At 50.3% G+C, this 21,059-nt stretch overlaps 11 protein-coding genes across 11 annotated transcripts; 4 read left to right on the top strand and 7 right to left on the bottom strand.

Moving 5' to 3' along the window:
• Window positions 1–13: 13 nt before the first annotated feature.
• Bathy12g02300 (predicted protein) lies at window positions 14–697 on the bottom strand (the record flags this gene model as incomplete). Its single annotated transcript, XM_007509944.1, has 1 exon — window positions 14–697. The coding sequence occupies one exon, from the start codon at window positions 695–697 to the stop codon at window positions 14–16; it is 684 nt and encodes a 227-aa protein (XP_007510006.1).
• A 193-nt stretch (window positions 698–890) lies between these two features.
• Bathy12g02310 (hypothetical protein) lies at window positions 891–4,544 on the bottom strand (the record flags this gene model as incomplete). Its single annotated transcript, XM_007509640.1, has 1 exon — window positions 891–4,544. One exon carries the CDS (start codon window positions 4,542–4,544, stop codon window positions 891–893), a length of 3,654 nt encoding a protein of 1,217 aa, XP_007509702.1.
• Window positions 4,545–4,951: 407 nt separating this feature from the next.
• Bathy12g02320 (predicted protein) lies at window positions 4,952–5,563 on the top strand (the record flags this gene model as incomplete). The annotated part of the gene is made up of 1 exon (XM_007509660.1): window positions 4,952–5,563. One exon carries the CDS (start codon window positions 4,952–4,954, stop codon window positions 5,561–5,563), a length of 612 nt encoding a protein of 203 aa, XP_007509722.1.
• Window positions 5,564–5,818: 255 nt separating this feature from the next.
• Window positions 5,819–7,096, top strand: Bathy12g02330 (predicted protein; the record flags this gene model as incomplete). Its single annotated transcript, XM_007509808.1, has 1 exon — window positions 5,819–7,096. The coding sequence occupies one exon, from the start codon at window positions 5,819–5,821 to the stop codon at window positions 7,094–7,096; it is 1,278 nt and encodes a 425-aa protein (XP_007509870.1).
• Window positions 7,097–7,197: 101 nt separating this feature from the next.
• Window positions 7,198–8,454, bottom strand: Bathy12g02340 (predicted protein; the record flags this gene model as incomplete). Its single annotated transcript, XM_007509927.1, has 1 exon — window positions 7,198–8,454. One exon carries the CDS (start codon window positions 8,452–8,454, stop codon window positions 7,198–7,200), a length of 1,257 nt encoding a protein of 418 aa, XP_007509989.1.
• Window positions 8,455–9,053: 599 nt separating this feature from the next.
• On the top strand, window positions 9,054–11,552 carry Bathy12g02350 (predicted protein; the record flags this gene model as incomplete). The annotated part of the gene is made up of 1 exon (XM_007509769.1): window positions 9,054–11,552. One exon carries the CDS (start codon window positions 9,054–9,056, stop codon window positions 11,550–11,552), a length of 2,499 nt encoding a protein of 832 aa, XP_007509831.1.
• A 221-nt stretch (window positions 11,553–11,773) lies between these two features.
• Window positions 11,774–13,279, bottom strand: Bathy12g02360 (ATP-dependent RNA helicase DDX39; the record flags this gene model as incomplete). Its single annotated transcript, XM_007509700.1, has 2 exons — window positions 11,774–12,843; window positions 13,060–13,279. 2 exons carry the CDS (start codon window positions 13,277–13,279, stop codon window positions 11,774–11,776), a joined length of 1,290 nt encoding a protein of 429 aa, XP_007509762.1.
• Window positions 13,280–13,334: 55 nt separating this feature from the next.
• Window positions 13,335–14,106, top strand: Bathy12g02370 (predicted protein; the record flags this gene model as incomplete). The annotated part of the gene is made up of 2 exons (XM_007509605.1): window positions 13,335–14,069; window positions 14,101–14,106. 2 exons carry the CDS (start codon window positions 13,335–13,337, stop codon window positions 14,104–14,106), a joined length of 741 nt encoding a protein of 246 aa, XP_007509667.1.
• Window positions 14,107–14,162: 56 nt separating this feature from the next.
• Bathy12g02380 (predicted protein) lies at window positions 14,163–17,558 on the bottom strand (the record flags this gene model as incomplete). The annotated part of the gene is made up of 1 exon (XM_007509790.1): window positions 14,163–17,558. The coding sequence occupies one exon, from the start codon at window positions 17,556–17,558 to the stop codon at window positions 14,163–14,165; it is 3,396 nt and encodes a 1,131-aa protein (XP_007509852.1).
• A 228-nt stretch (window positions 17,559–17,786) lies between these two features.
• On the bottom strand, window positions 17,787–20,639 carry Bathy12g02390 (predicted protein; the record flags this gene model as incomplete). The annotated part of the gene is made up of 1 exon (XM_007509899.1): window positions 17,787–20,639. One exon carries the CDS (start codon window positions 20,637–20,639, stop codon window positions 17,787–17,789), a length of 2,853 nt encoding a protein of 950 aa, XP_007509961.1.
• A 59-nt stretch (window positions 20,640–20,698) lies between these two features.
• On the bottom strand, window positions 20,699–20,974 carry Bathy12g02400 (small nuclear ribonucleoprotein E; the record flags this gene model as incomplete). Its single annotated transcript, XM_007509746.1, has 1 exon — window positions 20,699–20,974. One exon carries the CDS (start codon window positions 20,972–20,974, stop codon window positions 20,699–20,701), a length of 276 nt encoding a protein of 91 aa, XP_007509808.1.
• Window positions 20,975–21,059: the final 85 nt, after the last annotated feature.

The following is a 21,059-nucleotide window of genomic DNA, read 5'->3' on the forward strand; positions in this document are numbered from 1 at the left end:
ATAAAACTAAGAACTACTCGTGCACCTTGGACAGATACTCCCACAACCCATCGCCTAAATGGTGGCACAACTCCACCCCAATGCCTTTATTTTCTCTTCGCATAGCTTCCGCGCTCATAACGCACGTCCCGACCGCTAACGCGTGCTCTTTCCCTTCCGCGTATATCGCTACCGGTTCGTCTTCCTCCACCTCGTCGTGCATGGTCGCGCCCGCGCTCGTTAACCCTGGGCACATGATGTTTGATCCTTTAAACACGAATTTAATCGCCCCTTTGTCTGTTCGTAGTCGTTTCATCATTCGTGGGAATCGGTGGAGGACTTTTAAGGTTGGGTAATACGGACCGTCTTTCACGGTTTGGAAGAATAAAGGTTCGTTTCCCACTAAAACGACAGTCACTTTGTTCTCCAACTTCCCGACTCGGATTTCCGCGTTCTTTTTCGGCAACAACAAATCTAACGGCGTCGGCCCTTCCTCGTTTTCCTCCTCCTCATCCGACGACGACGAGGTTGAATCTGAATCCGAGGAATCCCGGCGTTTTTGGCGGCGTTTTTCGTCGTCCTCGTCTTCATCCTTGACCGAGCGATTGGAACACAAGGAGGGAAACTGTTCGGCGATTTTCGATCGAATCGCGCGTTGGACGGAGGATTTGATCTGCGTGCTCCCGTGGAAATCTTCCAAGGAAAACTTTTTGAACATTAGTATTAGTATTACGTTGGTGTTGTTTTTGTCGTCGTTTACGTCGTCCTCTTCTCTCTTCTTCGCAAAAGGAGGAGAACTTCTTTAGGTATGTAAAGCGCTTTCGAGGTGGTTTTTTCTGAGGTATTTGTGTGTTGCAAAATTTTAAAGTTAATCAACTCCAAATTCGAAAACATAAAAATACAACAATTAATTAATCTACGGAATACTTCTCGCACCCGACGTCGACGCTTTCACTGAACTCGGACTTCCAAAACCCATCGGTTTTATGATTCATCATCCAATCTTTGTGAAATTCGTCGTCGCTGTATTCCGCGTGGTCTTTATTTGTTTCGGCGGGTTTCAAGCCGGTTAAGCCGCCGCCTTGGGACCAAGCGCAGATGGCGCCCGAAGCGGCGCCGGCGAAGATGGAGACTTCAGAGGTGGATTCGTTGGCGCTCATTGCTGCGCACGTGAGGAGGCCTTCCGTACCTGGTAAGGAGTAGAGATAGCCGCCGTTGATGTCAACGTCGGAGTCCAAGACGACTTCGCCTTCTTCGCGTTCGACGAAGAGCGAGCCGGAGAGGCCGACGCCTTGGCCGTCGACGCACCGGACGTGGAGAAGGCCGAGAGGGGCGTCGGAGGAGTCGGAGTCGTCGGAGTCGTTGGAAGTGTCGTCATCGTCGTCGTAATATCCGGAGACACCCATGGTCGTAGCGCTGGATAAGGTGGACGTTTGGCTTTGGCCGCTGGTGGCGGTTTCGAGAACCGGGAGGTCGTCTTTGTGATGGTCCGATGAGGCGTTCGCGGACGTCTTACGTAACAACAAAGTGCTCGCAATGTTCGAAACTGCTTTAGAGAGCGGGGTTTCTCTACTCTTTTGCGAAGGTGGAAAGTACGCCGCGGTGGAAACCAACACTCCAGAGGGTTGGCCGCTTTGTAAGTTTCTCTGATTCGTCGCACTTTTCGGCGTGGCGTTTGGTAAAGAGCAATACTCTAATCCGGAAATGGGCGCTTCGCACCCGTCGATTCTTGGCGCGTTTGGTAAATCACGAGGTCTCGCGGACGGTCTCGCTAACACGTGCGTTTTCACGGAGGAGGAGAAATCGCCGGCGAAAATAACTCCGGGAGGTCCGGCGCATACGGAAAAAACGCGGCGTCTGTGCCCAGTCATGGTCGCCGCGGCAACTTCTTGCCTCGGATCCCAGACTTTGACGACACCGTCCGCACCTCCTGAAACAAACAAACCAGCGCCATCCAAAGACGGTTCGTTGTAGCTAATCACGCACGTGACGTCGTTTTGATGACCTCGGATACTCGCTCTTTTCTGACCAGTGTTTAAATCCCACAAACCGAGCGCGCCGGATCTCGAGCCAACCGCGATGGTCGCCGATTGCCAATCGACAGCGCCAGACGTGACGGCGTCGAAGACGTACATCTTTCGCGTTTCACGCGATCGTTCTAAATCCCAAACTCGAACGGTGTTATCTCTACCACCGGACACGCACAAGAAAGGTTTTTGAATTATGCCTGCGCTGGCGTTGCTATAATCTGCAATAGAGAGAAACTCAACGCGGTCGGTGTGCCCCGATAAAGAGTGGCCGCCGGACAAACCGACGTTTGGATTCCATCGCCAACTGCGAATAGTCCCGTCCCAACCACCGGTGGCGACGATTTTTGCGTTTGGTAGAACGTTCGTCTTCGAACACCCGACGCATGAAACGAGTTCGTTGTGTGCAAACGGATCCTCTTCCGGGACGATTGCGCGTCGAAAACTCGGCGCGCGGTCGCCCGCGCCGCCAAAACAACCCAAGTAAGGATTCAATATCGCTCGATTGTCCAAGCCAAAATTATCTTTTTGATCTTTGCCGCTATATTTCTTCGGATTCACCGCGGGTGTTCTGAGCTGCGCCGGCGGCGCTTTCGCGCCACCCGTCATCGAGGGGAGATACGGAGGCGTTAGATATCCAGCATCTGAACCGCTCGTATACGTAGGCGTTCTTCCGGTCGATTGTTGCGACAGATGAAGTAAATTTTGACTCGAGTTTTCTTTGCGTATGCGTTTCAAATTCGCTCTCGCTCTTCGTTGCGCTTCTTCGGTTTTCTTACTCGTGCCTCCCCGGAACCAATTCAAAATGGTGCTCAAAAATGCGCCTAAAGATTTCCAAAACACGTCGGTGAAGAAATACACCCACTCGTCTAATTTGTTCACAAAATGTGCCCATCGACCAGGCACTAAGGGTAAATCTTCCGAGAAAGTGCGTTCGGAGGAAAGCGTGTGCCCGTGATGGCCTCTTTGTTGTTGTTGTTGTTGTAACTGTTGCTGTTGTCTGGACGCCGAGGACAGTTGTCTTCGTAACGCGTTAATCTTACCACTGTCGTCGCTTTCGCGCCTCGCGCGCCCTAACGACGGCGACGACGGTCGATGGACCGGCGAAGTCGATGAAGTCAAATTCGGCGGCAATACGATGAGTTTTTCCGTGCTCGGAAAGCGAGTGGACGATTTGTCTCGTTCGTGTTGCTTCCTGCGTCGTTCGCTGACATCATCGTCGTCGTCGGAATTGAACGCGGCGTTCTTCGTGATCATCTGTGCAATCTCCTCGACGGCGCTTTTCGTCTTCTTTTTTGTCGGTGTCGTAGCGGTTGATATTGATGTAGTTGTTGCTGTTTCTTTCGACTTCTTCTCCAGCATTCGCATGTGTGCGATGTTCTCCTGACTCGAATTCGCATTCGGCGTAGAGAGCGAAAACGAGCTATCCGTGCCTAACGGCGACTCCGGTTCGGAAGAATACCCGGACGATGAACCGCCTTTATCTTCTTCTTCTCCTTCTTCTTCTGCTGACTTTTTAGTCGACTTGCTTTTCTTCTTTTTCTTTTTCTGCTTGTTTTTACCGCCGCGGCGTTGTTCTTCCTCCTGTAAATGTTGCGACGACGACGACATCGACGTCAATTCCGTCGTCCCTGAATTCTTTCGCATCATGGCCGTTTTAGCTAAATTTGACGCCGACGCCGAGTTCGACGATCCCGATTTCTTCTTCTTACTTTCCACCGTCTTCCACTCTTCGCTGTCGTTTTTGTTGTCCATCTCTTCTTCTTCTTCTTCTTCTTCGTCCTCGTCTAACGAGTTCAACGACCCGTAACTCTCCGAGTTCCTTTTCATCGTCGTCACAGTATCGTCGTCGTCCTCTTGAATATTACTCCTCGCGCCGGGAAGTTTACTCCTCGAAGTCGCCGAAACTTCAGAAGATACGGCGACGCTCCGCTCTTCCAACGCCTCTCCTTCCTCCTTCGTCTCTTCCGTCTGCATCTGTTGCTGCGCCGCTTTCATCTTCCTCCGCAGTTTTTTCTTCTCCTTCCTTCTCTGTTTCCGTTGTTTCAACTCCTCATCCTCCTCTTCCTCTTCTTCTTCTCCGTGTTCCTCTCCTTCGGCGGCTCCGTCCTCCTTCGCGTTTAACTTCTCCTTCGCGTCTTCAAACGCCTCCTCTTCCTCCTCGTCCGAATCTTCATCTCTCTGCTTCAACAACGCGTCCCACGAGTTCACGCTTTTAATCCCACCTCTGTTTCCTCCACCTCCTCCACCTTTCGCGTTGTTGTTAAACCTCTTTTTGTGTTGTTGTTGTTGTTCTTCGACGTTGAATGAGTTTCTCCGCGAGTTTTGCGCGCTCGCATTGTTGGAATCGATGGTGTCGTTCATGGATTCAAATTCATTCGACTTCTTTCCTCCTCCTTTACTCAGAGGCGGTTTGTTCTTTTTCCTTTTCGCGTTTTGCACGACCGTGGTCCACTCCTCCTCCTCTTCGTCTTCTTCTTTTTGTTGTTGTTGTTGTTGTCTTCTTCCGACGTGTTCTTCGTCCGCCGTGTCGTTCATGATGATTTGATTTTTCGTCTCTCAATGCGCTCTCGAAAATGCAATTTTCTTTTCTCTCTTGAACGAACGAATGAAGAATTTTTTTTTTTTTGTCTGCATGCCCCATCTGCCATTTTCATACAAGAAAGCGTTTTTCTTCTAAAGTCATATTCTTTTTTTCCTCATCTCATTTCATCAGTGTTTGACCACCGTTTATGACTCACGAGATGCAAACAGAAGAAGAAGTTAAAGACAAAGACAAAGAAAACAAAGAGGAGGAGAAAATGACGACGATGAAGAAAAACCCTCTCCTCCCGACGGTGCTTTGGGCGCAACGACGCGATCGCATTTTTTTAACGTTCGAGATCAAAAATGCGATCCGAGATTCGATTCAATTGGAGGTACGAAATCCGTACCCGCTGGAAGCGATGGAGGAAGAGGAAGGAAAAGGAGCGGTGTTTGGGTACGTTGGAACGAGCGTGGTTGTGCTTTCGTGCGAGAGTTTGGATGTGTGCGGAGAAGAAGAAGAAGAGAAAGGGATTTTGATGATCGACGATTGTTCGGTGGAAACTGTCGGGGAGAAGTTGAAAAGACAAGCGTTTCGAGGAGAAGACGAAGAAGAAGAAGAAGCCTCGCCGACATCTGTCGTCGACGGCCAACAACGCCTCCGTTCTCCTCTCTCTCGCGAAAGACGACGTAAAAAGCAAACGCACGCCATCGAACTGGAACTTTACAACGCCGTCCTTTCCAACCAAATCTCGCATAAACTCACCGTCACGGATAAAACCGTCCACCTGGTTCTCTTCAAACCAAAACCAACTCCGCACTGGCCTCGGCTCCTCGCCACGCGCGAAAAGTTCCGCCACGTCAAAACCGACTTTGACAGCTGGAAAGACGAAGACGAAGAGTTGGAAGACGAGAACAAGTTCACGTTCGACGCGAATAAGATGTTGAAAATCGACCAGTACGAAGACGCGGAGTTATTCGACGATATCTCCTCGGACGACGAGGACATGCCGGACTTGACCGAAATGGTTTAAGAAAAAGTAAAAAGAGAGAGTAGTTCTACTCCCATCATCTCTTTGAGTAAAGTAGCGCACGTAATCATTCATTGATAAACCATAATACTCTCGATCGCAACCACCAAAGCGTAAGCTTTTTTTGGTCGTATTTTCTTATCCACCAATGCCGTTACAAAACCTCACAATTCCCGCGCATAGAAAAAGAAGAAGTTAATAAAGAAGAAGAGATCAGAGTTCTTCTCAAAACTCAGAATGTATCCTCTTCCTCGTCAAATGCATGCGCGGGACCCCGATGATGCGCGAGAACAACAACAACAACAAGAGCAACAAAACAGCGACAGCGAGGAGGACGAGAGCGAATGCCTTCGATGTCCAATCTCGAGATGCGTCTTTCTCGACCCGGTCATGGTTGCCGGTTCCGGGAACACGTACGAACGGAAATCCATCGAAACGTTCTTCGAAAAGCTAAAACATGCGGGGATGCCGTTGCGGGACCCGATGACGAACGAGCCTTTGAACAACCACACCTTAATCACAAACTGGGAACGACGGAGAGCAGTGCAGAAATATTTAGAAAAATTACCCTCGGAGAAGGTACCGACCGGGTGGGAGAGCAGAGAGGTACCGAAAGCGAGAGAGTTTTTACTCGACGAGAAGAGACGGAAAATGGGCAAGGTAGGGGTGTTTTTAGAGCAGCTGGAAGAGGTTGGACGATGGACGGTGACGCACGCGTACGGGGTGGCGATTGCGTGTATAGTCGCTTTGCTTTGGACGCCGGTGTTTCCTTTGGATTTGTATTCCGGAACACATCCTATATTTGGCGGCGGGAGACGACTCATTGACGGGGACGAGTATGGGCTGTTTCCATGGGTGTTTGGGAGCGCGCGAGAGAGAGTGAAGGAACGGAAACGAATGGAGTTGATTAACGAGGCGTTTGATTCGAAGTTGACGCAAGAGCACGGCGGCATGGCGCCGGTGACGTCTTTGAAACCGTACGGCTCGAGAGTGGTGGCGTACAAGAACAACAAATCGAGTCTGTTGTACTTGGAAATCTCGCCGGCTAAGTTTTTTTCCGCGCGGGGCGTCTCTCAGTTTACATTCAGTTCGCTTTGGATCTTTTGCGTCTCGACGTTTACGAGAGGCGCGTTGAGAGCGAACCATGCGCAGCAAGGCGGCGCGCAGCATTTTTTGCTCCCCGTGTTTTCCGTGCCGTTTTGGGGAGTTGGGTTCGTCGTCGCCAGAGACGCCGTGTTGTCGGTGACCGAGACGAAAATAATAACGATTTCTCCGGAGACGTTTACCATCAAGAGTAAAATTGGCGGGTTCGATTACGAGGTGAGATACGGGAAGACGCAGGAACTGACGAGCGTGAAAAGAGAAGTGGCGAGTATCGTCAACGGCGTAAAACACTACGCGATAGTATTACGAAGAGGCGTGGAAAAAATATTCGTGGAAAACGGCGGTTTGGAATACGAAGACAACGATTTCGTGAGTAAACTCATCGCGGACGCTTTACGGGCGAACAGCCCGAAGCGATGGTTGTTTTCGTGATTAACAATTCAATGTACAAAGGCTAAAATTAATTCTAATGTTGTAATTCTATCTACTAATTATAAAGTGTACCAAAACATTTCTACATGAAAAAATATTATCTACAAGTCTAGGTCGCTCATCAAGTATTCCGCTTGTTTTCTCACGATGACTTCGCCTTCTTTGAACAGTTTTGCGGTCATGACGTTTCGTTGCAACGCGACTATTTTGTTGTGCGCGATCGGTAACGGTCCAGGGAACGACACGTCCACGTGTCTCCAAGGCCCAGCGGATCTCAACCCGTGTTCCATAAACTTCGTCCATCGCTCGTTACCGACGCGACTGTTCTTCTTGACTAACTTCTCCACGCGTTCGCGCAACGGCGCGGTCGGTTGTACTTCCGCTAATCCACCCGCTTTGCGATCTTCTAATTTGATGACGCCGTCGAAAACAACCGTCGGCCCTGAGTTCAAACTCGCCCACTCAGCTTCTTGTCTTCTCGATAACTTTTCGTGTCTAATCGAAGCGGTTTCGTAGGAAACGAGGAAATCGTTCGCGGCGTTTGCAAACGCGCATCTTCGTCTAAACGCGCTCAACGCCTCGATAAAAAACATGTTAGACTCCTCGTCGTCGATTGTCATTCGAGCTAACAGCGGCATTTCATTCGTATCCTCCGTTCCTTCGACATCGAACAACGCTAAATCTTTAACGCTTTGACCAAGGCCTTCCCCGGCCCACATCCGAAGCGGTCCCGGGACTAATTCGAAGTACCCGTACTCGCCTACGCCTAAATGCGGCGTCGCCGTCGTCATGAACGTGTGCATCTCCATCCCTAAAATCGTCTTCGTCTCTCTCTCGTACAACCTCGTCAGCGCGTAGCGACAATATAAACCGCCCATGCTATTCCCGACGAAGCTAATCTTCGTCAGCGGTCCTTTCCTCTTCTCGTCGTACTCCTCCGCGAACGTTTCCACCTCGTCGACGATGCGTTCTCCGCCGGCAACGACTCCGTCAAAACTTCGCATCGGCGTGTTACACGACACTCTCAATATCACGCTGTTCTCGTCTCGCGTCATCAACTCGGTCGCGAGCGCGAGTAAATCGTCCTCGGAGCCGCCCAATCCGTGCACGAACACGTACAAATGCTTCTCATCTCTATTACTCGTCATCGCTTCCGCATTCTTCGCGCTCGCGGCTTCAAATCGCACACGCATGTCTGTTCGTTCCGTTCGCATCCAGTTCGGCGCAGAAACAGTCTTGCTGTTCAACTTCTTCAACAAAGACGACGGTTCAGATACTTTACGTCTCCGTTGTTTCCTTTCCGTCGCGGAAACGTTCCCGAACTGCTTCAACATCAAAAGCGAGTCTCGAGTCGTCATCGTTCGCTGCTTCTCCCTCTTCAAATTTTCCTCGCTTCTCGGTCTGACTTTGTACACGCAGAGGAGATGTAAGATGAATTTCGCGGGGAAACGCGTGCAAAACCAAAGGATTCGAAGGAGGATGGATTTCAGAGGGACTGGAATCTTAGATAAAAACTTCGAAACTTTTGATGGTTTCGAGGAAGAGAGAGAGAAAAAGATGGAGGACAGAAACGAAGCTCCCATGTAATACTATATATATCGCGTGCGTGTGTGTGTGTGCGCGCTTCTTACGGTGCGAACACGAAAGAGAGAGATGCACTCGCTTTTACTGAAACCCTAAACACTCACCGTGTGCAGAGAAAAAACCATCGAGTAAAAGCGGCAGAACGAGACACCAAGAAAGCGCGCGCAGCAACGGCCAGAGCGTGTTATGAAAACGATTTAACGAAAAGAAGAGTAGAGCTACGCGCTGCTTTCACGTAAAGGTTGTAGTATTATATATCTCGAGGAAAAAGGAAGAATATATTCAAATACAACACATTACAATTTCCATTTGTGTTTGGATTTTGGGGCCGCGTTCTTACTCTCGCGAGATATAAATTACTCTCGAAACGATGATGCGGAGCGTCGAAGACGAGAAAAGAGCGGACGAAGAACGGACGTCGCTTTTAACAAAGAAGAACACAAAGAACAACAACGACGGGAACCCCGAGAACAACGCATCGTCGGAAGAGGAAGAGGAAGAGCAGTACTCCTATTACTACCACGAGGAGGAGGACACCGAGGCGGAGGAGGAGAATTTAATTGTCGAAACACCGCCCTCGGCCAACTCTTTTTCGTCGAGGAAGGAACATTTTTTCTCTCCAAACGAAAGCGATTGGAAGAAAACGAGTCTGAGTCGAATGATTTCAACGTCGAAGGACCTATTATTTTGTAACGCGTCGACGTTGCGAGTCCTTTTAACCGTCCTGTTCATTTCCGGCGCCTTGCTCACGGGCGCGTCGTACGGCTCGCGGTTCGGGGGCGATTTATACGTCAAGGTAAGACCGAGACGGGAATCGGCGATTGGGAAATCGAGAAGGCACGCCGAAGCGGGAGTGACGCTCGTGGATGAGATGAGGTATCCGTACGCGAAGTGTTTGGATGGGACGAGCGGGAGTTATTACGCGTCGTTCGCGCCGAGTTCCGGGATCGCGAAGAAAGCGCACTATAAGAATTTAGCCGGATCCGGGGATAAGTTCGTGAAGAAATCGGAGGCGGAAATTGCGTCCTCGGCGATGGACGGGTTTTCGACGCACAGGACGTGGGTGATCATGCTGAACGGAGGAGGCGAGTGCGTGGAAGGGCAGAAGTGCTCGGAGAGAGCGGAGACAGAGTTGGGAAGTTCGAGTTTAGCCGCGCCGACGCACGAGTTTAAGAGCGGATTGACTGAGTTGCACGAGACGCACAACCCGGCGTTCATGTACGCGAATATGGTGGTCGTGAATTACTGCTCCGGCGACTCGTTTTTAGGTCGAGGCACGGAAGCCGATAAAGACGGGTTGTGGCACTCGGGTGGGCACATCGTCGACGCGGTTATCGACACGTTGTTGGAAAAACACGAGATGAAGAACGCGGACAAAGTTTTAATCGCCGGACGGTCTTCGGCCGGAATCGGCGTGTTGAGTCAAGCCGATCGATGGCGCACCATGATTGAACGCGGAGCGAAGAGCACGGATTGGTGGACGAACTTTCGTCGTTCGAAACCGGCGCCAAAAGTGTACGCCGCGCCGTTTGCCGGGTTCAGGTACACGCACAGGTCGGAAGAGTCTAATAATAATAACAGTAATAATAACAAAGAATCTCGCGGCTCAAAGAAACTTCATCAACAACAAGAACGAGAACAACAACACACTCAACGCCATGGCTCCGTGCGAAGAGCCTTACTTTCTTCATCGATTTCTCATCCGGCGGTTGACTTTCCTGAAACCGCCGCGGTGGCGAATCGCGACCGCAATCTCAAGGAAGAGGTTGATCGCACGAAGAAAAAGATTGATTTGTTGGAGATGAAGAAACAGTTGTCGCAACTCGAACGCGAGCGAGTATTAGAAGGAGCTGTCGCTGCGCATGAAAGTAACGGCGAAGTCGCGAACAGAGACAAAAATATCATAGAGGAGATGGAGAGAACGAAAAAACGCATCGAATTGCTGGAGATGAAGAAACAACGGAACCAGTTCGCGGAGGAGCGCTCTGGAGAACGCTCGGCGGAATCGACCGCGGATCTCGGTAAAGTTCCCATGCCACCGACGAGAAAGCGCGATGAAGAAGAAACAGAAGATGATGAAAACGAGCATTCAGCTTCAACGTCATCATCGCCGACGTCTTCTTTAAGAGCGAAAATAACTCGCAAAGCGGCTTTGAAAAAAATGGAAAATGGAGGAAACGACGGCGAATGGGAGACGTACATCAAATACTGGCACGCGAAGCGTTCGCTCAATCGAGCGTGCGTGTCCAAGAACGAAGAGAGCTACTGGAAATGCGCTTCTGCCGAAGAGGCGTTTAAACACGTCAAAACGCCCGTGTTTATTTCGCAAGCGTTGACGGACGCTTTGTTAGCTGAAATGGTTGGCGATAATGCGTCCCCCTACGGTCTTTCTTCGGATCCGTCTAACCCGTCCGTCGAAGGCGCTTTAGGCAAACGCGAGAAGATTGCCCTGAAGAGACTCACCTCTGCTGACATTCTTAGCATGGACACGAAAGAAGAAAGCAACGAAATCTTACGGTTGATGTCTTTGAACGCGACGGCGCGAGAAATCTACGCAGAAAACTTGATGAAAGTCATGCGCTCAGAGTTGAAAATGGTCGTCGAACATCCCAACGCGGGCGTGTTCGCGCCAGCCTGTTACGCGCACAACGACTTTGACGACGTGTATATCGATGGGATCGATCACCACACCGCTTTGGCGTGGTGGGTGTTTAAAGATTCAAACGTCAAGTTAGTCGACACGTGCTCGGGCGTGTTTTGCAATCCTACGTGTAAACACTCGCTGGCGGAGTCCAGCATCATCCCTCGCGCGAACGAGGACGGAACCAACACTCTAAACATCAAGCAAGGCGCGCGCGCAGATATGCCTTGATTTGATGATAAAAGCGACGAATAGCAGCATCTACGTGTAAATGTAATATATAGTATTTAATGTTATTAAAGATCTTCTTCTTGGACAATAATAAAATTTTTTCTCTCTTCCTTTCTTCAAAACCAACGTGTTCTTTTGCGGAAGAGATATACTTTTGAGAGTACCCACCCGCGTTTTCTTCACTCACTCTCTAAATTGACGTATTATTCGTTTATTAGGTATTAGGACGGCATGTACGAGCTCGTGTCAATCTCATCCGGCAGACCGTCGATGCTGACTTCAAATCTCTCGTGCACTTTGCTCAACACGTCGGAATCTTCCGAGCTCGAGACGAAGCTGATCGCCAAACCTTTCGTCCCGAATCGACCGGCTCTGCCAACTCTGTGCAAATACGTATCCGCGTCCCCGGGCATGTCGTAGTTAATCACAATGTTCACGCGCTCGATATCGATACCTCGCGCGACTAAATCTGTGGCCACTAAAATTCTCTTATTCCCGTCTTTAAAACTTTGGTATCTCAACAAGCGTTCCTCTTGCGACATGGCTCTCGAAATCGCGATACTCGGAAAGTTGCACTCCTGCATCAACTTATCCAACGCCGTGCACCTCGCCACACTGCTGACAAAAATAACAACCTGGTTAAACTGCAGCGCGTCCAACAAATCGGTCAACTTTCTATTCTTCTCTTGCTCTTCCAACTTGACGTAATGTTGCACCAAACCGTGCAACGTCAATTTCGTCTCGTCGTCCACGAAAATCTCCATCGGATCGTTCATAAACTTCTTACACACCGGTCTCAATTCTTTACTCAACGTCGCGGTAAACATCATCACTTGCTTATCGTGCGGCGTCAACTTAAAAATCTCTTGCACGTCCGCCCTCATATCCAACTTCTCCAAGCACTTATCGCACTCGTCCAAGATGAAATGCGCGCACTTCTTCAAACTGATCGTCCCTTCTTGCGCCAACACCTTCAACCTCCCCGGCGTCGCCACGATCACGTTCGGCATGTTCGCTTTTAACTCCTCCCTTTGCGTCTTAATATTCACCCCACCGTAAATTACCGCGCATTTCACGTTCGGCATGTGCGCGCTAAACCGAGTCATCTCGTGCGAGATTTGATACGCGAGTTCTCTCGTGTGACAGATAATCACCGCGCCAACCTCCCCAGGTGACGGGTCGAGTTGTTGTAACACCGTAATCACAAATACCGCGGTTTTTCCCATCCCGGATTTTGCTTGGCACAGGACGTCCATCCCGAGAATCGCTTGCGGGATGCACTCGTGTTGTACTAAAATTGAGAAAATTTTGTGAGTTTTTTTGTACCAAAATCCGGCCAATTCGTGTCCAATTCCCCGTCGAATTGTGTCCAATTATGATGTGAATGTCGAACTCTCTTTCGCATCGTTTTCGAGAGAGAGAGAGAGAAAAGAGAGAGTCTAAAGGAAAAGACTACTAATACTAACAACGGACGATCACGTTCTCGAGAATTTCTATGTATAATTACCTTCGGATGGATGTTCGAAACCGCAATCCACGATCGCTCGGAGCAATTCCGGCTTTAAGAGGAAGTCCCGGAATCCGGTGGAATGCATTCCAACGTACCCTTTTTTCTTATTCTTTTCCCCTTTCTTTTCGCCATCTTTTGATGCCGTTAGGGTGGTCGCTTTAGCGACGTCTTCCTCTTCGTAATCGAGCAACTCTTCTTCCTCTTCTTCGGCAGCCATGTTTGTATGTTACTTTTTGAAATGACGCAAATTGGAATTGGACAAATGCTTCAAAATGAGGACATCTTTGTCTCGTATCTCCGGTAATGCTCTCGCAGTTCGAGACCGATTGAAGAGCGCGAAGATACCATCACCAACACCATCAAAACAAGGCGCATTTCTTTGTTGTTGCTGTTGTTACGCCTTTACGACTTTCGCACTGAATAAAGGTGTTGGTTTTTCGTCAAATTCTTCCACGACGACCCATACGAGCGGGGAAAAACAGTTGAAAGCGTTGTGGGCGGGAGCGTACGAAGCTTGGATCGATGTGCCGGAATCGAGAAAAAAAGTTTTGTACATGAAACCAACTTTGAATACTGATACTAATACTAATACGAGGAGGAGTAACAGTGATGATGATGCGTTTCAGTTTCCGACTTGGTTACAGAGGAAACAAGTGTTCGCTTTGACTGGACACAACCCGCGAGGCGTGGAAGTCGATCGAGCGAGAAACGAGCGAGCGAACGAAAAGTTGGAAGAGAAGATAAAGAGGTTAATCACGTCGAGAGGAAGCCAAGGAAAAGACCAGGCGATGTATTGGCCGTCGTTTGGGTTTTCCTCGGAGGATGACTGGAGAGAAGACGGGTACGCGGTGGCGTTTTCGGATGTGGACGCCACCGCGGAGAGCGACGTGGTACGGCTCGCGAAGGAGTTCGAACAAGGCGCGATTTATAAATACAGATGGATTAACGACGAAAAAAGGATGGAGAGGAAGACGGTTGGGGCGTTGATGATGGAAACGGAAGAAACGGTGATCGTGGAGGTGTGCGAGAAACCGGTAGGGGTAAAGCTCGCCGATGTAGCGATATAAATATATCCTTATAGGAGTTGTAAAAACATAAAACTACGAGCGATGAATCATAGCTAACACTTCCTCCGCTTGCCCATCTTCCAACACTTCCTGCTCCGTTTTTATACCTACGACGCCAGAACGGACGCTATCGTCGAGCATTTCCGTGATCCACTTTTTCTTCTTCGTACCGTCTAAACTTTGTCGAGATTTCTCCTTCTCGCTCTCTGAGAGAAACCCTTTACCGAGCATGGCCATGACCATTTCCGTGTGCACGTTGGACTGGACCAGCGAGCGCATGTCGTTATCCATTCGAGTGTATTCGCGAATGCGGATTCTTGAATCGGCGGCGGCGTCGACGGCGCGGAAGACGTGGTCGTGGCGTTCGTGAAGTTTTTCCAGGTCGCGGAGAGGTTCGATGTCCAGTGTCAAAGTTCTACCGGGAGGTTCGTGGAATCGTCTCAGCGTCGCTAATTGCGCGGCAACCTCGCTGGCACCAGCAGCTCTCGTGGCATCTTCTAAATCTCTGGCGGTTACTCGAGCGTGGACGGTGGTCGTTGATCCGCCAGCCGCGACAGACGCGGCGACTTCCGGGTCGTGTTCAAGCATTTTTTGTAAATGTACGAGCGTTTTGTGAATTTCCTCCGAGGAAGCGCAGACAGAGAGCACGTTCGCGACGTGTTTTTCGTACTCGGCCGCTAAAACGGAAGCCGCGATCCTTTTCACGGAATTGTTCAATCGAGCGCCGGATTCGGAGTGCCAATTTTTTTTCGGTCGTTCGTCCAAGGACAAATCGCTCAAAGTCAAATGCGCAGCTAAGGCGCCTCTCTCTTCGTGATCTTCCTCAGCGCCTTCCTCGATTTCGTCCATAGAGAAGTGCTTCTTCGGTTTCGGACTCTTCCTGGCGCGTTTCTCGAGAAGCGCTAAATTTTCAGCCGTGAGTAAACCGGCGTTGAACTTCTTACCAGAAATTGTCGAGTGCCTCCCTAAATTTTCGCCGCTACTTCTCTCAAAACTGCTTCGTCCGGAACTTTGTCCACCAATGCTGCTGCTACTGTTACTGTTGCTATTATCTTCTCCTGTGAAATCATGGTCGATCGTCTTTATATTTTTTCCAACGTCTCCGGTTAATTTTTTCGGGATTTTCAGTTTTTGCGATTGCATCGGACGATGTTTAATACCGGCGACAGACTTTGACCGTTCTAACGTTGACCAGGAGAAACGCAACCAATCGTCCGCGACGCCCAACACTTCTCCACAAGACGGTCGTTCGCTCGCGTTGACCGTGAGTAACGCTCGGATCAACTTCACGAAGTGCCTTGGCGTAGAGTCGTCCAATCTTGGGAAGATGCCGCGAAGCATGTCGTGCCAGACTTGCGCTATCGCCGGTCCGTCTGGAAAGCCAGAGAGTAACGTTAATAACACCACACCGACGCTCCAGCAATCCGTTTTCTTCGCGTACGGCATGTCGCTGCACATTTCCGGGGAGGCGAAAAATTTTGTTCCGTGCATCCCTTTCAACGTTTCTCCGGCGGAGCAAAATATCGCTGAGCCAAAATCGATCAATTTCAAATGCGGGACGCTGTTCGGTTCTCTCGTCCACACATCTTTACACATGATATTGTCTGGTTTAATATCGCGGTGACACACACCCAATGAGTGCATGAACGATACCGCACCCAGCATTTGCGCTGCTATTGCGCGCCAATCATTCTCGTCGAACCATCTGCGTCGCGCAATCGCGTCGAATAAGGAAGATCCGCCGCAAATTTCCGTGACGATATAACAGATCCCGTGATCGCTCGATTTGTCTTGGTATACGCCGTGTAAGATGGGTAAATTTGGATGTTTCCCACTGACAATTCGCAAGGTATCGATTTCGTTCATGATTTGTTTTCTCGATTCGAAGGTTTTGAGCACCGATTTTACCGCGCACACATCACCGGTTTCTCTTCGCACGGCAATTCGAACGGAACCAAACGCGCCTCTTCCTAACAACGCTCCGATTTGGTACTCGTCAAAAACCAGCCTTTGTTGTCGAGTACCGCGAAAGCCGTATACGGTAATATCATCCGCAACGTCGTCGATGAAGAAATCATCCTCTTGAAGAACGTAATCGTCTTCGCCGATGACTCGATCAAAGGAGACGTCTGTCTTGCCTTTGCCGTCGGAGGCGTTCTGATTCGCTTGTTTCTGCTCGTCCATAATTAACTGCATCAATTCCTTTTTCGTTTTCTTTTTTCTCGCGACGCTAACTTGCAATCTATCCTTAATCTCCGTGGCTTTAAACAATTTCACGTACTCCTCCGGGGGCGGTATATCCGCGATCAACAACGTAATATCGTCGTGTCTTCCTCGCAACTCCAATACCTTTTCTATAATCTTGTCCGCGCACTCCTTGGAGCTACTCAAGGTTGCGCAAATCTCGCTAATGTCGCCGTCTGAAATGGCCGCAAACACACCGTCGCTGGCGACGAATAATCGAGCGCCCGTTTTTGGTACTTTTACCCTCGTCACTTCCGGTTCGCAAGTAATCCCGGGAACGGCGAAATCGCCGACCGCTCGGGACACCGCGAAACCTCCAGGGTACGCTCTCAGAGGACCAATCTCGCTTCCATCCGCTCTTTGCATTCTCCCGAGTCTGCATCCGGATTGCACTAATCTCACCGCTTCCAAAGGATCGTCGGCGTTGTGCTCTCGCGTCAACCGTTTATGCGCGCGCAAATTCACCTCGCGATCGTCCGGGTCGTGCTCATTCGGATGCGGCAATAAAAGCGCCCCTGAATCTCCACACGACACGCAGACGATATAAAACGTCGCACCGCCCTCTTTGGTATCCAACCCTCTCTGAATGGAAGCACTCGTCACCGTCGTCCCGCCCGTGGGCACTTTCTGTTTCCCTCCGAAACACGTTCCGAAACATCCGCTTTTCACGTGCACGCTTTCGTCCCCTTCTTCCAACCCGTGCTGTTTGAACCCTTTTTCCAGATCCCTCGTCGCTCGAATCAACGCTTTTTCCAAGTCAAAATCAATCTCTTCGCTCAAAACATCCTCTGCGTCTCCAAACGCGTCGGACGGCTCCAAAGAGGAAGTTTCCCTCAAAACGGGCTTACTCCCACCTTTTCTCTTCTTCTCCTTTGCGGTTTCCTCCTTCTCTTTCTCCGTAGCTTTGAGCACACATTCCAACCAGTGCTTCTCCGCGTACTTCGCCGCTAAATTCGTGATGTGTCCGTCGAACACCGCGAACTGTGCGGTCACGTCCCCGATTCTTGGAACTCTCAAAGTCAATTCGTCTTCCTCGGTTTGCGTTTGCGTTTCAGTCGTCGTCGTCGTTTCCTCTCGTCGTCTGCGCAAATCCAAGCAGACTTGGAACCGGTCCTCGTCTTTCAAGCGGACGATGCGAGAGTTGTACGGGAATAATTTCGTATCGTCCTCTTTGATGTTGTTCATCGTCGTCGTCGTCGTCGTTGTCGCGTGTGATGCATTTCAACTATTATTAGGTAAAAATTGTGGCGTTTTAGGATAACGTCCAAAAACTTAAAAGGGCAACAAAGCGAGAAAACGAGAGAAAGCGGAGGAACCTTCACGCGCGACGAACGCACTCTCGAGAGGAATACTACTACTGTTTATTACGCGAACATTATACTATTTGCTACGTTACAGATGCGACGAAATGCATCACTTCTTGACAGTAAACATCCCGCTCATATCCGCGCTCATTTTCTGCATAAGATTTTTCAGATTTGAGTTTGAGCGTTGGCGTAAATCTCTTTCGCCGTCGTTTCCTGAATTTCCCGCCATCGCCGCTCCAGCGACAGATACTTCGTCGAAAGTATCGTCGCCGTCGGTGGTGCCTAGGCGGTCGAACTGTTCGACGAATCGCGCGATGTCTGCTTTGCGCATGCCTCTGGCTTCGCAGATGCGCGTGAATTCGCTTCGGGTGGCTTTCGGGTCCATGGCGCGGAGGGATTCCGCGATGGAGTCTTCCGGGTTGAGGACGCATTTGAGCACGGCGTCGATGCGGGAGAATTCGCGTTCGACGGTTCGGCGGAAAGAGCGCGCGTAATTGGTTGCGTTCGTTGAGGACGACGCAGACGAGGATCCTCCTCCTCCTCCGGAGACGACCAGAGGGATTTCGAGGAGTTGCGATTTGATCGCGTTCGCGTCCAAGAGCGCTTGTTGACAGCCAACCATAGAGAACTTTTTGACGCGAAGTAACGTGGCTCTGAGTTCTCTGGAAACCGATGCGGCGAGCTTTTCGCAGAAGAATCGGAAATGGTTCTCTGACGACGCGTTCGCGCGAACAATCTTAGACGCGTTCAAAAACGTCGTCGCGCACGTTTCGACAAACTTCGAGTGGTCGCCGACGGTTTCAATCGTCCCCCAGTTCACGCGCAAGACCTCAGTAGAAACGCCCGTTTTAAGCGTGACGGAACGAACTAACGTGTTCAAAGTTTTCGCGATGCATGATTGAAACGCGTCTTCGGAAGAGGATCCGTCAATTTTCTCGCGAAAGGACGGGTCCAAAGCGCGTCGAGTCGATTCCGCGAGCGGCAAAATCGTCTCCGCGCAATATTCCGCCGTGTTCACTATGAGAACTAAAACCTTGATTTCGTTCATTTTGACTTGTTCGGAATTGCGAGGGTTGGCGATGGCCGACGCAGCGCGTTCGGCTCTTTCGTTGAGTTTGAACGCGTACGTTTCTAAAACCGCTTGAAACGCGATGAACATATCGAATAACGTTTGACCTCTCGCCAAGTTGGCGCATCGTTTGAACACTTTCTTGATGTTCATGAACATATCGCCGGAGCTGATGAGAATTTTATCGCTCTTATTCGTAGTGCTCGTCGGTCTCGCGTTTGATGACGAAGTACTCTTGGATCCGGAAGGAGCGCCACTGTCTGATGCGCCCGTCCCCGCTTGAGCGCCATCACCTCCGCCTCCTCCGGCTTCGTAATCCGCGGACCCCCACGTCTCGGTTTTCGTCCCTCGTTCGATGCCATCGAGCATTTGTCTCTTTTCTAAATCGACGTAACTTTGCAAGTGTCCCTCAAACGCGCCGGAAATAGCGCCTCTGAACGTGATATTCATGGCCGCCGAGGCGGCGGAATCCATCGGCATCATTCGACCTCGATTGTTTGCGTTTAAATCTCTTTGTTTACGTTCGCGCTCGGCGCGTTCTCGCACGGCTGAGGCGGTTTCACCATCTAAACTCGTTTCTCCTTCCTGTAACGAGACGCCCTTAGCGTTCGTCGCGTCCGACGAGGTCGACGACGAAGACGAAGACCTTTTTTCGCCGTTCCCAAACGTCTCGTCCAATTCCGCTTCAAACTCAAGCGTCCTCCTCAACGCCATCAACAACACCTGCGCGTCGTCCGAGTTCTGTTGCGATAACGCGTTCACATCGTCTACGCTTCCGTTAATAGTATTAATATTATTATTGCCGTATTCAGCGCGCATCATTTCCTTCTTATTATCCAAAGCTTCCGTCACGAACGCTCTGGTCATTTTACACAAACTCGCCGCGAACAATCTCGCTACCGCCCACCGCTCTGGAAACACCCCCCACGCCGTGCTCTTCTCCCTCACCCTCTTCGCGATCCAATTACACCTCCTATCTACACTCTCCACGTTATTCCTCTCGCTCGCAAAACTCGCCGCGTATTCCGCCAATTCTTTACTCGTCAACCTCCCGACGACGTCCTCCCTCACCCTCGGCTCCAACGCGTCCACGACTAAGCACGCGTCCGATAACGTCCGAAACGCGTTCGGATCGTTCATCAAAATCGTCGGTTGCCACAACGTCGCAAAGTCCTCGAACACCGCCGTCTTCAACCCACTCGCGATTTCCTCGTACTTCGCCCTCAACCTTTGAATCTTCGGCACGTCGCCGTACTCCGCGAAGTGTTGCGATAACTGCCCAACCGCTTCTAACAAGTGCGCCGCCTCCCGATAATTCCTCCGATGACACATCGTTTCCAACTGCGACGTCGCCGACACAAACATCGATAATCTCCGTAAAGATGTGATCGCTTTCTGTAATCGTTTCTTACACGCGTCCAGTTTCCCCACGTCTCTCGAAATATCCCTCGACCTTTCGTACGCGCGTTCGCAATCGAGCGAAAGCTGCACCATTTTCACATGCAACTGTTCCGCGGCGTTTTCGGCGAGCGCGACGTCGCTCGCCACGCGTTCACCGGCAATCGATCTGTCCCGGATGGATTTTCGGACGTCTTTATCCATTTGTCGCGACGCGCGTCTCAGCTTTTGTTCGAGCAACGCGAAAGCATCATTCGTGTTCGTACGATTCGATGATGATTTTCCCCCACCGGTGTCGGTGTTCGTGTCGTGTATGTTGGCATCATTGAACTCGTCGTGCGCGGAGAGAGAAGCCCCGCTGCTCTCGCATGAAGAAGAAGGGAAGATGGCGTTGATGAAATCGATCGGGTCGAACGATTCGGACGAGAACGGGTCGCCTCCTCCGTTTTGTCCTCCTCTTTCTCGGTGTTGATGTGATTGCGCGGAAGACATTTTGTGAGGGAAAACGAAACGAAATGTATGTTTACTTTAGCACTAGTATGTATATGGTACTATTTGTCTACTTTAACCATCATGGTGACCGAATCACCTTTCAATAAAACTCTCCCGACGCTCGTCCTTTGTTTCGCACCTCCGACGCGCTTCACCTCCTCGCAATCGTCCAAGACGAGATTCATGTACTCGTCGAAACCGACGATTTGCCCTTCCAGAACGTCTCCGTTCGCGGCGTGTTCGTACAGCCAAATCTGCACTCTGCTTTTCGTTTGCAGGAAACGGAAGATGAGGTTGATCGGCTGCGTCATTATGCGCTGGACTTTTGTCGCCATGATGACTTTATGTGTGTGTGTGTGTGTAAGCGTTTACTCTTCTCGATGTGATTCGATCCGTTCGATTGATTTCCCCGAAAAGCGA

This window comes from Bathycoccus prasinos (genome assembly GCF_002220235.1).
Source record: "Bathycoccus prasinos genomic : Chromosome_12".
Lineage (NCBI taxonomy): Eukaryota > Viridiplantae > Chlorophyta > Mamiellophyceae > Mamiellales > Bathycoccaceae > Bathycoccus > Bathycoccus prasinos.